Source organism: Mesocricetus auratus, unplaced genomic scaffold, assembly GCF_017639785.1.
Source record: "Mesocricetus auratus isolate SY011 unplaced genomic scaffold, BCM_Maur_2.0 Super-Scaffold_100028, whole genome shotgun sequence".
Lineage (NCBI taxonomy): Eukaryota > Metazoa > Chordata > Mammalia > Rodentia > Cricetidae > Mesocricetus > Mesocricetus auratus.
Genome location: NW_024429209.1, coordinates 8,551,054 through 8,568,659, shown reverse-complemented (window position 1 = coordinate 8,568,659; position 17,606 = coordinate 8,551,054). Strand labels below are relative to the sequence as shown.

The window sequence follows — 17,606 nt, the reverse complement described above, 5'->3', positions numbered from 1 at the left end:
AGCTAGAAATAGGAAAGTGTCGGGCAGCACGGATGCTTTTATTGTTCTTACCAGAGTCTCTTTAGAAGTCAGAGTTCTCGTTCCCCAAGCCTGTGCATGTAGGCTGCCTAAAGCTCTCACTCCCCTTCTCTAGGAGCCACCTACAGTCAATGGTAAGTTTCCTCATGTTGCTATGACTACAGCTGGCCACAGTGGTGGTGCAAGTGTTGGCCCCTGGTTTCTAGGCAAGGACTTCTGTTTTCACTAATGACACCCCTTTTAGCTACGGAAAATTTAACCCTCAGTATATAGGATATGTAAGACAGGCAGATAAATGAACCATTCACTGGCAATACATTGTAAATAAATATTTTAAATGCTTGGTGTATATATAATTTTATATTGGAGATCAAAGCAAATTTGAGTACTAATTGTTAAGAGAAGCTTTTTCCTTGAGAAGGAGCCTTTCCGCCAGCCTGGTTCCAGAGCCGCTTTCCCGCCAGCCTGGTTCTAGAGCCGTATCAGTCCCAAATAAACACACAGGAGGCTATATGAATTATGAAGTTGTTGGCCTTGCTTGTTTCTTACTGGCTAGCTCTGACTTAAGTAATTACCCCATAATTGTTAATCTAAGTATGTATCTTACCAGAGAATAGTTCCAGGATCCTTCCCCATGGCGTTACATCTCGAACTCTCTTGTGTTTCTCCTTCCCAGAGTCCTCCTGGACTCCTAGTCCCTCCTATCTAGATTTCTATTGGCTCAACAGTATTTATTAACAAATGTACAGGAATTCCCCCATCATCTCCTCTTTTCTGTTTAAACAAAAAGAAAGGTCTTAACTTTAACATAGTCAAATTATATATAACAGAACAGTTACCAAGTAAGAACATAGTTACAATATTTTAGCAAGATTTAAAGAAAATATCATCTATCTCATTCTTGTGAGTCCAAAGTCCTATATGTAGCTTATCTCTTATCATAACTAAGGAAAACTATAATTATAGCTATCTGTCTTCAACTCCATCAAAGACCACAGAAGGATAATATATAAACACTAGGATTGACAGAGACATCTTGCTACCTGGACAGTCACCCAAATTTCCTCTGTAACGTTGGGGCATCCATCTTCAGCCCATAGGCCATAATGTATCCAGAAGATTTCTCAGCAAAGCAGGACATTTCAAAACTGTCCATCTGCATTGGCAGTCTGTCAGTCATTTTTCTTTGTCCTGCAGAAAGTCTCGTAGACTCTTCCATGAAGCAGGAACCCTGTAAGACTGAGTTTAGCTGTCACTTTCCTGTGGGTCCTTCATGTCCAGATTATGCAACAACAGTCAAGCAGTACAGGCAAGAGCAGTTTCTTGCCCAAATGGCTAATCTTGCCATGTTGAAAGCAAACTCCATAAGGAGTTTCTTCGATGTCCATCTTCCTCTCAGACGTAATTGGTGCTGCCAGAAGCAGACATTTCTCATTGTCAAGAAAAACCCTAAACCATTTTAAATGCCATTTTCTGAAGGTCTTTGAAAGGTTTGAAGACTATCTATCTCAAATATATTTTTGTATATCTAGAAAACCTAACTTACCTAACTATAAATTCTATTATAAGTAACTATCTATAGTCTGTATTCAATTATGTATTATGTTTTAAAAGATCAATATAAACACAATACTTAATCAAGAGGAGAAATATACACATCACAAAATTGACCTTGAATTTTTATCAATAAATGAAAAACCATACCCCTCCTATCTAGATTTCTATTGGCTCAACAGTATTTATTAACAAATGTACAGGAATTCCCCCATCAACTAATCAAATAGATATGCTTACTAATTTTTGCATAAAGAATTAGATCTTGGCTAAACATTTGATACTGCAGGATGGAGAGCCTCCTCAACACTTTTTATAGTTGATCAATACTTTAATTTTATAATTGTCAATGATAAGAACTCTGTTTTATATAAATTTACAGCACAAAATGGCAGAAATATGTCTAAGGCCAATTCAGAAATTGCTTAAAAAATAAAATTCAGTCAGCTACTCAAACAACAGTTGTAACAATCAAGCATAGCATGAACAGTCAAACATGGAATGGTAGCATGCATTGTACCAGGTGTTCATGCTGCAACCTATCGTCTCAGTGAAGGGTTGTCTGAGATGTCGTCCCATCAGCATGTGTGTAGGGGATTGTCTTGATTGCCTAGCAAGGACACTATTGAAAAGTTGTAGGCACCATTCATTGGTCTTATACCCTAGGCTGCAGAAAAATAGACACAACTGGTTCTGTAATAAACGTGTATGCTCTTGACTGTGGATGTGACTGGCTGCTTTAAGCTTCTGCCTTGCAACTCCCTGATAAGATTGATTTAATACAGAATTGTTAGCCAGATAACCCCCTGTCTCCTCTAAGTTGCTTTATGTCAAGGTATTTCATCACAGAAAAAGAAATGAAAGTAGGATGTTACCTGTGTCAATCAAACTCATGCACCTAGATTTCAGATCTTTCCCTTGTTTAACCAAATCCCTTCTTGTTTTCTCCTTTGCATTTTGCATTCTGCCTATCTGGGGCTGAACAGTAGCTATGACATGTGCTTCTTACATATTTCCTGTGTTTGAATCCCTTTGCATGGCCAATAGCATTCAAACATCCAGGTCTCTCCCTATCTGAGCATCTTTGTCTAGGTCTTGTAGTACGCCATGAGGTTTTAATCTGGAATCCTGCATCCCGCTTGTTGTTCTTGACCTTCAGCCTTCACCTGCTCTTCCCTGCCTTATCTGAGGCATCACACAGGCAGTTCCCATCAGTGCTCATCTCTCTGAATTTAACCTCCATTTCTCCTTGCTCACAGTCCATCACTGCACTATTTCTGCCTTGACTCTGGGCCCTCCTGCTTGTTCCTGCCCTGCTGTTACCTGCTCCCAATATGACAAGTATGATTATCAAAAGGCCTGTTTTCCAGAGATTTTATAAGACAACCTGCAATTTCCTATCCTTCAGTGGGAGAAAGGTTCTCAGTTCAGGAGCTGAACAGGAAAAAAAAAAAAGTGAACGGTTCAGGGGAAGGCACTTAATCCTCTTCAGTTCTGCCAGAATCTGACATCATTAAGAAGATAAGTAAATAATACTAGAGGCAACATCAAGATAAAATGTAAATGTGCACAATGCAGCTTTTGCACTTAACCAGCCCTTTCTTTTAGTATTGGTTTCTTATTGCTACTGAAATAAATTCTACAAACCTAATGGCTCAGAACAAATTTATTTCTCTGCCACTGTTGAGATGAACAGTCAGGAAGGAGCTTCAGTGAGTTCTGTATATTTCATCGAAGTCTTGGTAGACTATGTTCTTTGAGGGTAGGTCCAGCCTGTGACCCATAGACAGAGCCTGACCAAGGATAGCTATAAATGCAGCCTAACACAAAACTGTAAATGTAAAAACTGTGAAGTTTTTGAAATTGTTTTTGTATTAGATTGCATAGTACTTTTGTTTATTTCAAAAACCTTATTTTTATTTTATGTGTATGAGTATTTTGCCTTCATTATAGTTGTGTACCACTGTGCATGCAGTGTCTGAGGTAGCCAGAAGAGGGAATTGGATGCCCTGTAACTGAAGTTACAGATGGTTATGACCTGCCATATGGGTGCTAGGAATTGAACCCAGGTCCTCTGGAAGAGGAGACAGTTCTCTTAACTGCTGAGTAATCTCTGTAGTCTTGATTGCAGCTTTTTTATTGTGAACTTTGTATATGACAATGTTGTTTTACAATGACAAATGTTGACATGCTTGCAAGTGTCTGGAGAGAATCTCTTCCTTGTTGTGAATGATACCTGTGATCTCCCCTTTAGCTTCTGAATTTCTGCTTCAGGTTCAAGTGAGCAGTTGCTTCCCTCTGACATGCCCTTCTTCTCTGACTCTCATTCTCCCCCACCCCACTTTAACATGAAAACCTTTGTGATATATTGGCCCTAGGTAGGTAATCCAAAATGACATTCTAATCTTAAAATTCTTGACTGGATAATATTTTTCAAGTCTCTCTCAAGTATGAATATATATATATATATACCCCCAAATTATTTACATATACACTATATATGTGTATGTGTGTATATATATATACATATATATATCCAGTATGTATATGTATGTATGCATATGTATACCCAGTACGTGTGTGTCTGTGTGTGTGTGTCTGTGTGTGTGTGTGTTTTCACAGGTTCTGTGTATTAGGGTATGGAAATCTTTATTGATATACTGACAACATTTTCCTTTGCTAATTTCATGGATAATTTGCAGAACTCTTGTAACACCAATGTTCCTTCATGTTTAAGTGTTTTGTGTACCTTCTCACTTATTGCTCACAGTGATTCCACAGGTGACAGTTTTTTTTGCAAATCTATTGTGTATGGGAAGAAAGAGGGGGGAGAGATGAAAAGAAACATTATAAATAAATCAAGTAGGACAATATCTAACTAATCCTCTAACACTGGCTCATCTGTATATATTACAGTGTTCTTGCATTGCCTTGCTAAGAAATGATGAAAATTTGGGTCACCCAAAGGGTATCTTCTAAAGACCCTTCCCCTATCCATTCTGCATCTTTTCCAAATCAGGGTTCAGTCCTCTTATTTTCCAGAATCTTTTCTGTGTCCTTATCACATTACTGTGAATGGGCGGGGAGTCCTTTAATGTTTGGTAGCCTTTTACACATGGGTCTAAGTTGTATTATCTCTTACAAGGATACCCCAAGACACGCACATGTGGTCAGGATCTATTCTAGTCCTCCTGACTCCTGGTCCTTTCCATGGCTTTGTTCTGGTCATGATGGGTCATTTCTGGCATGGGAGTGGGGCTGTGACTGACTCTCTTGCTGTCCTGACTTTTGAAAATGCCATTTACTTTGGAGATGTAGAGGTGATCCAGTTTGACATAGAAAGTCCTGAGAATTTTAAAACAATAATGTGAAGGAAACTATCTCCTTTGACTCCCCTGAGTAATTTGAAGCTGGTCTGTCCCTCTGGTAGAACCCTTGGTGACTGTGTTTCCTGGCTCTTTGTTTACTATATTCTCATAGGGTTGGTACTGCCTCATTAGCTGCCCTGGCCATTCCTGTATCTCCATTTTAATATGTCTCAGATGGGAGGTGGATTGGAAAATGACCTGAAAAAAATGAGTTATGCACATGGAGAGATTATTTACTTCATTGAAGAAGCAACAGGGATCTCATCTGGAAAGACTTGGGGCCTGGGAATCATAAATAGCCAGGTTTCTCTAAATCCAGCCAGACAATTAGAACCCTCCATTTCACTTTAGAGATAAAAATTACATTAAAGCAGGCAATGGGGATAAAGTCTTAGGGAGAAGTGTGTGAATTGATGCTGGAAAGCCTGGATGAGTGATGTGTTTGCTCTACATATTTATTTAACCTCTTTGACATTTGATTTTTCTGAGGAGAGCAGCAGTAATATACACCTCAACAAGGCTGTGAAGATTAAAATGGAGAATTATACAAAAGCACCCAGCTTAGGATCTGCCACATACTAGGTGCTTAGTAAATACCCACTCAAAATGCATCCACATGCACGCCTTACCAGTTATTACAGCTTGCTACTGTGAAAGAATTCATTTAACCCAAAACATCACACCTAAAATTCAGGTTGCTAAAGACAAACACCTATGTGTATTTGCCCTGTTCTTGCACATCTTGGTAGATTTGACATAGGAAAATGAATGGAATAGTGCTGTGGGGGACTCATAGTCTTAAGTGGGGAACAGTCATGGACCAGGATGTGTGGAATGTTTGTAAAATACAGAGAGGCACAGCTGCCTTTCAGATGGTGGGGTGATTGATGAGGGAACTTCCTAGAGATAGTGACAAGTTGAACATGGATTAGTGGGATATGGGCTATTCCCAGGGACATAGAACTTTCCAGGGAGAGGAAAGAGAATGTGGCAAAGAAGGGAGGTAGAAAAACCCCTATCCATAGTGACAGCCTGGGGCAGATGGAGGTCAAAGTCTGGGTGGGTGAGACATTGATCACCAACTGAGGAGCTGAGAGAAAGGTTGATTACTGATGCTCTGTGTAGGCTGTAAGTTTTGTTAATCTGCTGAAGCCTGTCTTTGGGGAAATATTGTGATTTCTTCTTATGAGATGAAGAGAAATAGGAGGGAGGAAGGTTAAGGGGATGTAGCCAGCTCCAAATGTATGCTGAGCCACAAACTGATATGATTAGGAGAAGCATTCCTCCCAGTCCCTTCCAACCAGGCATCCCTCCTCTTGAATCATCTCTTCTTGTTCTCCCTCTTCCTTCCTTCATATTTTTTGAGAAAGAGTTCATTATATAAGCTGGCCTCAAACTTGTAAGCCTACTGCCTCAGTTTCTAGAGTGCTGGGCTGACAGACGTGGTAGTGCATTCAGTGTGTTGGGTTTATTTTTAACTGATACTTCAGACTAGATAGAAACAGTTTGTCATTGTATTTCTAGGAAATCCTGGGCCCCTGGAACATGGAAGGAGTCATGGAGTCTATGTTGAATATTGTCAGAAAGCCTCTGATGCTATGATTTCTTCTCTCTTTCCCTTCCTGTATCCTCAGCAATGGAATGGCAGAGACACGGCCCTCATGGTCACTCGTGTGGTCAACCACAGACGCTTTTCGGCCACAGTCAGTGTGGCAGACACCTCTCAACGCAGTGTCTCCAAGTATCGCTGTGTAATCCGCTCAGATGGTGGGTCTGGTGTATCCAACTATGCAGAGCTGATTGTGAAAGGTGAGTGCCACAACTTTACTGAGTGAGTGGTTACAGGACTTCTTCACTCCATTTTAGACAGCAAGCCTCTTCTCTCACCTGTTGCTTCCTCCTCCTCTTCCTCTTCCTCCTCCTCCTCCTCCTCCTCCTCCTCCTCCTCCTCCTCCTCCTCCTTCCAACAGCACAAGGAAGCTTTTCAGTCACTGCTTTCCAGAAGATTTTCTCTCATATGGGATGCCTACATGTGGGATATATACCACAGAAGCAACCTCCAAATTTGACTTGATTTCGTGTTTAAAATCAAGATGATCACATGTCCTTTGTGGTTTAGGGATGTACTACTGAAATGTTCTCATACAATTGTGTGTGGGGGACGAGTGTTAACTGCAAGTTCTGTGTAATGACAATATTTCAGAAAGGCTGTTGAAATAGTGAGCCTACCTACCAAATAGTCTTGAGTCAATGTTCATAGTGTGTATGTGTGTGTTTATTCACCTTGAGGTACTAGTTCCATACTTTTCATTACAATATGCACATGGTCCCGTGTCTTTGTTACCTTTCTGTTGCTAGACAAAACATCATGGGTAAGGCAACTTATAAAATAAACATTTAATTTGAGGCTCATGGTTCCAGAGGGTTTGAGTCCATGATCATTATTGTAGGGGAGAAAAGGCTGCAGACAGTTAGATATGGTAATGGAGCAGTAGCAAAGAGTTCACATCTTGAACCATAAGCACAAGGCAAAGAGAGAACAAACTAGGAATCGTCTTGGCCCTTAAAACCTCAAAGTTCACCCCCAGTGACACACCTCTTTCAATAAGACCACACCTTCTAATCCTTCCCAAAAAGTTCTATCAACTGGAGACCAAGCATTCAAATGTATGAGCCTATGGGGGCCACTCTCACTCAAACCACCACATTCCCTTTTCTGCCCCTTTGGTGAGGTTACAAATCCTTTGCCTACTCAAGCTCTTCTTTGAGTTGTCATATTTGTCAGGCATATACCATTTGTGCTGGTTTGAATGAGCAATATCACTCATAGGCTCACATATTTGAACTCTTGGCTTCAAGTTACTGGTACTGTTAGGGAAGGTCATGGAACCTTTGGGAGGTGTAGCCTTGTTGGAGGAAGTAACTCACTGGGTATGAGCTTTGAGAGGTCATACCCTGTGGCACCTGCTGTGCGGCCTGCATCCGAGAATGTAGCGAGGTGGTCGGGATAGATGACACAGAGACCTGTCGGTTGCTTTAAGAAAACTTTATGCTTCCCAAGTCAGCTTAGGAGGAGACCCCAGTCCGCTTAGCAGAGAGCTCTCAGGAGAAGTTTCTCTAAGAAAAAGGAGCTTCCCTTTTTAGGGACTTCTGCCATTCATCTACATACCATTCTTTCCAGACTTCCCACCCTCCTGGCTGGTGGTTTAATCTCCGGCCCCAGAATCGGGGAGGCACCTCAGGGAAACAGGAAGAGGCATCTAGCCATAGGGGGTGTGAAAGGCATGGTATTTCAGTGAGTAAGCCCTTATCTGAGCCCTATCAAGAGCTTTAGCACTGAATTGTTTTCAGTAAACATTACACAGCTGCCTGCTCCCAGGCCAAAGGGGAAGTGGGTTTCTGCTCAAGGTCTGGTGTCCCCACAATACCCAGCTTCTACCTTGCTCTCTAATTTGAATTTGTGACAGGAGATGTGATCTCTAAGCTTCTTGTTCTGGCTGCCTGCTGTTACAGCCCCCCCTACACACACACACACACACACACACACACACACACACACACACACACACACCATGTGGATTCCCCTTCTGCAACCACCAAAATAAACTTTGCCTTATTTAAGTTGCCTCTGGTGTTATCAGGTCAACAGAAAAATAACCAACACACATTCTGTCCAATGCATTTTCCTCCTTTAAAAAAAAATCTCCATATTCATACACAGTCTTTTAAGTATTTCCAGGTGTTTCTACTTTTATTGTTTCTTCCTTTGAGTATGTAAAAATTTACATCTCAACACAGTTCTTCCAAAACAACAACTCATAATAATTTTAATTTTTTGTATTATACAGAATCAGGTTCTTTCCTTAGATAAATTCTCTGGAAGTTGAATTGGTAGACCAAAGTATATGAATATTGTTATGGATTGTATTATTGCTTTTGCAAAGAATGGTTTGGCGGTTTATACAGGCAGCAACAGTGTTTGAATGTATTCATTTTATCACTGCTATGTTCACTGATTAAAATTTCAATATAGCAATATTTAGTGAATGAAATAATGAACCTGTGCATATTGTGCCAGCTGTAGAATAATACCTGCTGTGTTTGAAGGGAGAAAAATTGCTTGATTCTCAGAAGGCTCTGGTTGTTTCTTGCTGCTGCTGCTTTGTTGTTGGTTGAGCATGGATTGTGTAAAAACTTTGACTTCCCTTTGCTGGCTCTGTGTGATTGGTGGCTTCAATGGGACCAGAATGGAGATCACTGCCTGGACTCCCTATTCTGAAATATCCTGACTCTGGATGGACAGTCACATTGAGGATGATGTGTTAACATTCACATCACCTCATCTCTCCTTTCCTACTGTGATAGTCAATAGTGAGTGTCAGCTTGATGGGGTCTAGATTTACCTGTGAGGCAAGCCTCTGGCTGTGCCTATCAGGAGTTATCCAGATCTGGTTAGCCTTGGGACATACCTGTGAGGCACCTTGCATGCACCTGGCTGGTGTGAAGTGATGATGAGGTGATGAGAAGGATCACAGGAGTCAGTGCTGTACCCTGAATTTTGTACTAACAGAAAAAATGGGACCAGAAGATGCTTGCTTTGTTTTTTCCCTGTGTCTTCTATTCAGTGTCAGGATAAGGAGGTTTGGAAGTGCTGATCTATAGGCTACTGAGGCAGGGGGCTGCTGAAGGATTATTGCCTTGGCTTGGAGAGGAGGCCACTGGGACAGTGCTTTGTCGTTTATTGGCTGTGCTAACTGAGGCCTAGTTAAGGCAAAAGGGGACAGACAGTGTGAATTCTGACCCCATGTGCAGTAGACACATGTTTCACGGTGACCCAGCAGTTATTGCTGCTCTGTAGACCCCTCCCCTGAAGCCCATGCTCTCTCCTTTGAGCGGTGTGCTGGGAGGTTCTGCAGCTCCTCCGTAGCAGGCAGTAGTACCTTGGTCCTTTCTATAATCTGGCTCTGTTTTATGACTCCTTGATGAAATTCTTCCACTTTTTTGGCATAGGATTTTACTTTGTAAGTATCCCACCCCCACATTTTAATACTGAGTGGGTAATAAGCCATTTGCTTGGTCCCTTGAATATAGTTGCGTCCCCTCACATATGTTGTCTCATTTTATCTTAATTGCAGCTATGCACATTGGTTTTATTTCAACCTCTTTTATAGCAGAGAGAGCCAGCATAGTGGGGTTGAGGAGCTGAGGGTCATCCTAAGGGGAAAGCTGAGGTTTGGATCTGAGTCTGAGGTGTGTGTCTATAGCTATGTTGGGGGTGGAGAATAGGGCTTTGTTAGTTCCTGGTATCACAATGTTATATTCAGTGCCAAAGGGGTGCAGATAACAGACAAACAGGTAGACAACCCCCCCCATACACATAAGGGCATGGGAGGCAGGGTCACACTCACAAGTACACAAAGGAAACCTGTCAGATTCAGTGGGTGCCCAGTGGCCACTTGAAGGCAGGGGATGAGAGCATTTGAGGGCAAGGCCTTATGAAGAAGGACTCTCTCCACCAAAAACCCTTAGCCTTGGCCGAGCTAGTGGCTTACATGCTTTTGTATGGAGATGTTTGAATTAAAATGAAAAGAAGAACAGTCACCCTTTTATCAGGGAAAGGAAAATATCTGAAAAACAATGGAAAATGACTTCTTAAGGACCACTTGCTGCTGGGACAGTGGCCCACATTGTCATTCCTCCTCCTGAGTGAAGATGAATTTTGCTTATCACACAGATTGTATGGACCGAGGAGTCAGGTATGAACGTTCAGTTGACTTTGGAGCATCAGAGAAGGAAAATGATTCTTGTATGATTTTTCTTCCATTTACATAGTAATACCTGAGTTGAGATGCCTACTTTGGAACCCTGGCCCTCTGGTGACCCATCTCTGTGATGTAGTAATGCTTGAGTAGAACTAGTGAGAAATGTATAAAATGTAGCATGGGAGCATCAGCATTAATGGGGGCCTTGAAAGTCAGAGTTCTCTAGAGCCTCTCCAGTGTCTACTTTAGATGAGTCACAGAAACTCTGTAGCTGGTCCTGCTCTCATCAGCATCCCCTGGTTACATGGGCCAGTTCCTATACTTTGTGTCATTCATTCAAACTGTGGCCTCTCTAGGACTGAGAGCTCACAGCCCCCTATCCCAGTACCTGAAGTGCCAGGGCTGGAGGAATGCCTGTGCAATGGCTTCCATAGCAAGCATACACACTGAGATGAGCAGAGCAAGTCCAGGCTGAATGCCTAGCTCTCCAACATACTCTCATGTTGCTTGGCTCAGCAGCATCCTAGCATAGTGAAAATCAGGACTTTAGGAGATGTAGCCTAATCTTAGCTGTAGGTGGTATCAGCATTCTTTAGGCAACTCAGCCTACAATGAAAACAAATTGGAATTACCTAATTCTGAAGAGCTGTTTATTGAGTTGTGATAATGTAGTGGCTATATGTTAGATTACTCTGTAATTGAGGTTTCACTCAGTTGACAGCCCATTCCCTGCCTACCTGTTCCAGGCCAGTGCTCATAAATGTTCTTATTCGCTCCACTTATTTCTGCTCTTTCTGGTGTCTTCCATTTAAGGGTGTTTTGCTTGGTTAAAGGACATTAATGTCCTCAACTAAAGTTACTCAGTCACATTCTAATATTCACAAATTGATTATTTTAGAATTTGCAGCTGGGCAGTAGTGACACACTCAGGAGGCAGAGGCAGGCAGATCTCTGTTAAGTTTGAGGCCAACCTGATCTACAAAGTGAGTTCAAAGACAGCCAGAGCTGTTTTACACACACACACACACACACACACACACACACACACACACACACACACTTGCTGTCCAAATCCATATTCCACCAAGTACTCAGAACTTGTCAACATGGAGTTAGTGCCTCTGGAAAAATGGGATGACTGTGTGGATCATCAGATGGGTTCAACTGGGGCATGGTGGTTGACTTAAGAGTACTAATTGTAGCTTAGAACACACCTGAATTTCAGCTTTGTCTTTGATCTCTGCTACCTGTATGACTTCAAGTAAAGAACATACTCACTAGTTGTCCCATTTTCCTTATCTATACAATAAGATAAATATATTTATTGATGGTTTCTCTCATAATGAGAGTCCTATAGCTGTGAAAAGACACCGCAACCAAGGCAACTTTTATAAAAGAAAACATTTTATTGGAGCTTGCTTGCAGTTCCAGAGGTTTAGTTCATTAATGTGGTGATGATCAAGTTGGCTTGCAAGCAGACATGGTATTGAAGAAGTAGCTTAGAGTCTGAGAGTTCTACACCTGGTTCTGTAGTCAGCAAGAAGAGAGAGACTCTGGGCTTGGCTTGGGCTTTTGAAAACCTATAAATACCACCTCTAGAACACACTTTCTCCAACAAGGCTACATCTCCTAATCTTTTCAAATAGTGCCAATACCTCATAACCAATCATTCATATCTATGAGCCTATGAGTGTCATTCTTATTCAAACCACAGTTTCCTTGGACAGAGAGACAGTGTAGTATGTATAGACCCTCGCACAAGGTAAATACCTACAGAATTATGTCTGTTATTGGCAACAATTTTATTTTTGGCATTTTTATTAGGGGGTGTTGCCCAAAGACTCTTATAAAGAAAAGTATTTAATTAGGGCTTGCTTACAGTTTCAGAGGTTTAGTCCATTATCATCCTGGCAGGGAGCATGATGGGTATGGTTGGAGAAGTAGTTGAGAGTTCTACACCTGGATGTGTAGTTAGCAAGAAGAGAGAGACTGGTCCTGGGATAGGCTTCTGGAACCTGGAAGCCCAAACTCAGTGACACACTTCCTCTAACCAGGCCACACTTCCTTATCTTTTTAAAATAGTGCCACTCCCTGGTGACTAAGCATTCAAACATATGAGCCTATGGGGACCATTCTTATTCAAACCACCTTAGTCTGTGTACACTTGAATTGCAAGCCATAGCTTGAAATCTAGAATGACTGGAGCCTCTGAATCCTTCTTATGTTTGTCTTATTAGTAAGTATTCATTGAGTTCTAAAAGGTGCCAGTTTTTATGATAAGTTTGTGGTCTGGCTAGAGGATCCAGTACAGCACATAACATGGAGTTGGTTTCAAGCACCTGCTACATGAGCTTATGCATCTTAACAATGACCCTCCAAAGTGAGCTGTTAATAATCCCTTTTACAAATGAAGAAACAGACATGGAGATTGCTCAAGCTCACACAGCTTTCAAGTGACAAATGCAAGCCTTCTTATCTTTGCCTTCTATGTCATACTTCCCCCCAAAAATCCAGAATGGTAGCTCCTATAATACAAAGTGAAGTGAGCAATCTTTGAAAAGGATGGGAAGGTTGCTCTGAGTCATTCCATAAGCAACAGTCCCATGACCTTGGCAGGTGTGTGAACAGGGATAGCCTGAGTCAGCTCTAAAATGTGATAAGCAAGGATCGAAGAAAGAGATATGCTCTGGGGACATGTTTGGGTGTGGCAATGTGGGCAGGGATACTTTCAGTACAGGAGCTGCAGCTTTATTCCAAAGGAGTCATGGGACTCTGCGGCACCCCTGTGCACAGACAATATGTCTCCATGAGGCCAGCTATGCTTCCACCCCTTGACCTGCTTGTGCACAGTGGCTAGTGTAGGGGAAATTTCTGTCCCTCCCAGTCCTGAAGCCGTTTAGTCCCAAATAAACACACAGAGGCTTATATAAATTATAAACTCTTTGGACAATGGCTCAAGCTTCTTATTGGCCAGCTCTCTCTTAATTATTAACCAATTTCTATTAATCTATGTCTTTCCATGTGGTCTTGGCTTACTGGAGAATACCCAAGCATCCTACCTTTTCGGTAGCTACATGGCTTCTTCCTCTCAACTCACCCTCTTCAGTCCTCTTCCCAGAATTCTCCTAGTTGTGTAGCTCCACCTATACTTTCTGCCTGGCTGCATCCTGCCTGTCCATTGGACAAAACAGCTTTATTCATCAACCAATAAGAGTAACATGTATTCGTAGCACACAGAAGGACGTCCCTAATCAGGGTAGCCCCTGTCAGATAGGTGTGCTCAAGGCACAGACTGTGTTTGGGAAATGAATAGGGCAGTATAGGGGGTTGGAATGGCTTGAAGCAGACTGGGGCCATGTGTAAATGCAAGAGGCTAATTGATTTAGCATGTGGACAGAGAAGTATCAGCCATTAAAGGGGCATTGGCCACTCTAGATACTGGACCTCAATTTCACTGGACAGAGGGTGTGGGTTTTAAAGTTAAAACCCTGGGGTGTTAGGAATCTGGAACATTGATACTCTTCCCAAGTCACTGGTTGAGGACTTTGGTGGATGCTGATGCCCTGGACACAGGGCCCTCCTGCATTTTGGAGGAAGTCTGTTGCTAATTAGAATCAGACATTAGAGTGGGAAGTCACCCCATACATATTGAAATAGAAAGGTCTGAGTTATGGGGGTGACATTCTTTAGGGACCCCACAGTGTCTGTAGTCCTTTGGAATAACCAAAGCTGCTGGCTTCTGCCTCCACAGAGAGAGCAGCTGTGGAGGACACATGCATGCTGGGAGAAGAGACAACATCAAATGCTTCTAGGAGCATGTCTCTCTGAGCCACAGAAGCACTGCCAAACCTCCCCTATAAGTTGACTTTTCTGTGGCAGTATTCAGAGGCAATAACAACAACAACAACAATAATAATAATTAGCTAGGGTCTGTGTGATACACATGACAGCCTTGGGGTACAAGAACATAGGCTAGGCTCTACCTTCATTCCTGTGTCAACTGTTTCCTAAGTCAGTGTTGAGCCTACCACTCTCTACCACCTCTGTTCTCCCATGTGCTAGAGCAGATTGGCAAGCTTCTTGCCTAGGGCCCCATACTGACTACCATTAGTTTCTTGAGGCATCCAGTCTCTCTTGCAACACTTTCCCCCTGTTGCCACAGTCAAAGCAGCTACAGGAAATATGCATGTCTGTGAGACCCAAAACTTCATGTCTAGAGACAGGAAGTGAGTTGCATTTGTCATGCCCCACTCTGTTCAGCTGGATAATCATTCCAACTGCCTTGTTGTCCAGATCTTACCCAAATGATATCTCCCTTTCCTGTAGCATCCTGAGTGATAATTAGAAAGGAAATTTTACATCCTGACATTTCCTTGTAAAGCCTTCAGAGCTGGGGAGATGTCCCATTCAATAAAGTACTTGCCATGCAAGCAGCAGGGACCTAAGTTCAGATCCAAATAACGTATATAAAACCCAGGGATAATAACATGCATCTGTAAGCTCTGAGCTTTGGAGGCAGAGACAGTAGGATCCCCAGAATTCACTAGCCAGACAGCTTCACTGAATCAGGTAGCTCCAAGTTGAGCAAGAAAAACCCAGTCTCAGAAAGTAAGGTGGAGAGGAATGGAGAAAATGATGACCAGCTGCACACCCTCACATATGAATCTCTCTCTCTGTCTGTCTCTTTCTCTCTCTCTGTCTGTCTCTCTGTCTGTCTGTCTGTCTGTCTGTCTCTCTCTCTCTCTCTCTCTCACACACACACACACACACACACACACATACACACACACACTTACACCCTTCAGCAATTTATATCAAAATCAGAGTACAATTCACACTTTTTGCCATAGCCCCCAGGTCTGTCTTCTCTCTCTGTGTGTCTTTGATTCCTGACCCCCCCCCAGTCACACATTGGTCTTCTAATCTGTTCTATACCTACACTGATCCTTCTCCTCCTTGAAAGATACCAAGCTAGTTCTGACCTCAGGACCTTTGTATTTGCTTTTCTCTTTGCCAGAAGTAGTTTTCTTCCTGGTAATTAGATAACTCACTTGCTTTGTTCATTCTTGCCTCTGCCCCAACACCAGATTCTCTGAAAGGCCTCCTCTGATGACCTCATCTAACAGAGCACTCTCTGGAGTTTCAGCTCTACCTCTGTAGTTTCAGTTCTTTGTGCTATGCTCTGGCTCCCTTGATAAGCCTTGTCATTATCAGGTACTGTCAGTGTCACTTTTATGGGTGCATGTGAGAGTCACTGTAAAACAAAATACCTGAGATAACTAGCACAGAAGGAGGAGGAGGAGGAGGAGGAGGAGGAGGAAGAGGAGGAGGTGGAGGTGGAGGAGGAGGAGGAGGAGGAGGAGGAGGAGGAGGAGGAGGAGGAGAAGAAGAAGAAGAAGAAGAAGAAGAAGAAGAAGAAGAAGAAGAAGAAGAAGAAGAAGAAGAAGAAGAAGAAGAAGAAGAAGAAGAAGAAGAAGAAGAAACCTTTTATTCGGCTCACAGTATATTGCTAGGACTTTTGGTGAGATACTCAAAGGCAACTGTGGGTACATAATGTGATAGAACCAACTTCTCACGTCATGGCCAGTAAGCAAAAGCAGAAGAGACAGGTCCTGTGGTTCCCTTGAAGGGAGTACCCAGATGACCTTATGACTTATGACCTGCTTTAGTTAATTTTCATGACCATGACCAAAGGCCCAACAACAGAAGTTAAGGATGGAAGGAAGGAAGGCATGAAGGAAGACATGAAGGATAGATTATCTTTACCTTGGCTTGCACTTTCAGAAGGCCCAGTCCTTATTTCTTGTCCCCACGTGCCTGAACAAAATATCATGGTAGTGGCAGAAGTATGTGGCTTTGTGATGGACAAGAAGCAGAAAGAAGAGGCTACAGGAACTGGCCAGAGAAAGGCAGAGATCCAGAAAGAGAGTCATGCTTTCATTTCCCTACTTCCTCCAAAGGCCCAACCTTGTATTCTCCACCACCAGTTGATGGATGATACTGTTGTTTTATGAATCCACCAAAGGTTTAACTCATGAAGTAGGGTCAGTGATCTGATCTAGTTGTCTTTGGAAACTGGGGTCCCATTATAGACACACCCAGGAGAAGGTTTTACTTACCTGCGCTTCATTTTCAGATCAACTTGACAATAGTAACAATTGCAGGCCTCCCATTATAATGTTCTCACCACCTCCCAACAGAACCATCCTAGGGAACACATTGGCTTTGGGTGTGCATTTAACATTGATACTGTAGTTATGTACTGTTCATATTTCCTGCCAGAGCACAGGTTCCTGAAAGGAGAAGCTTTGTGAGTTCAGTTTCTTGCTGAATTCAGAAGACTGAGACAGTGTCTGACACATGAGGTAGGGGGGCACCCACACATCTTCCCATGGAGAGTTCCAAGTCGCCCTCTATAAGCATGCAGCTATACTCAGGGCCCTTTACAATCCCTTCCTCATTTGAAAATTATTTTTATTAAGGTTTTTATCTTATTTTTAAGCTGCACTTTGCATGGAGCACAGTGAGACTCCTGAGTGTACACATCATGGAGGGTGGGGCTGCTTGTTGCCTTAATTGACCAGATGCTTTTCCTTCCTTTTGGAGATTGTCCTCATTTGAACTTGTTTTCCTTCTACTCCTGATAAAGTTGTATCTCATTTGTAGCTACCTGCTTCTTTTTCCTTTTCCTCTAAGCACATATTTTCATCATTCTTTGCCTCTTCTGGTGGAGCCTGTGAGCTTTGTAATGTCCTCTGTTGTTCTTACGGCCTTGACCTATGTTGGCTGTGATTTGGAGCTTGAGTCCACCTTCTCCAGTGATGCTAATCATGTAGCCTGTCATGTGGTCATGAGATCATCATTTTCTTAAGAAGAAGCTTCTGGGCCCTTTTAAAGAAGACTC

General features: G+C 42.4%; 1 protein-coding gene across 14 annotated transcripts in view; it reads left to right on the top strand.

Moving 5' to 3' along the window:
* Nucleotides 1-17,606, top strand: part of Ptprt (protein tyrosine phosphatase receptor type T) — a 1,105,935-nt gene that overhangs the window by 408,900 nt on the left and 679,429 nt on the right. For all 14 annotated transcript variants that reach the window (XM_040732970.1, XM_040732973.1, XM_040732967.1 and 11 more), the window contains one exon: nt 6,575-6,749. In XM_040732970.1, coding sequence (XP_040588904.1) covers nt 6,575-6,749 — 175 coding nt within the window. The remainder of the gene's footprint in view (nt 1-6,574; nt 6,750-17,606) is intronic.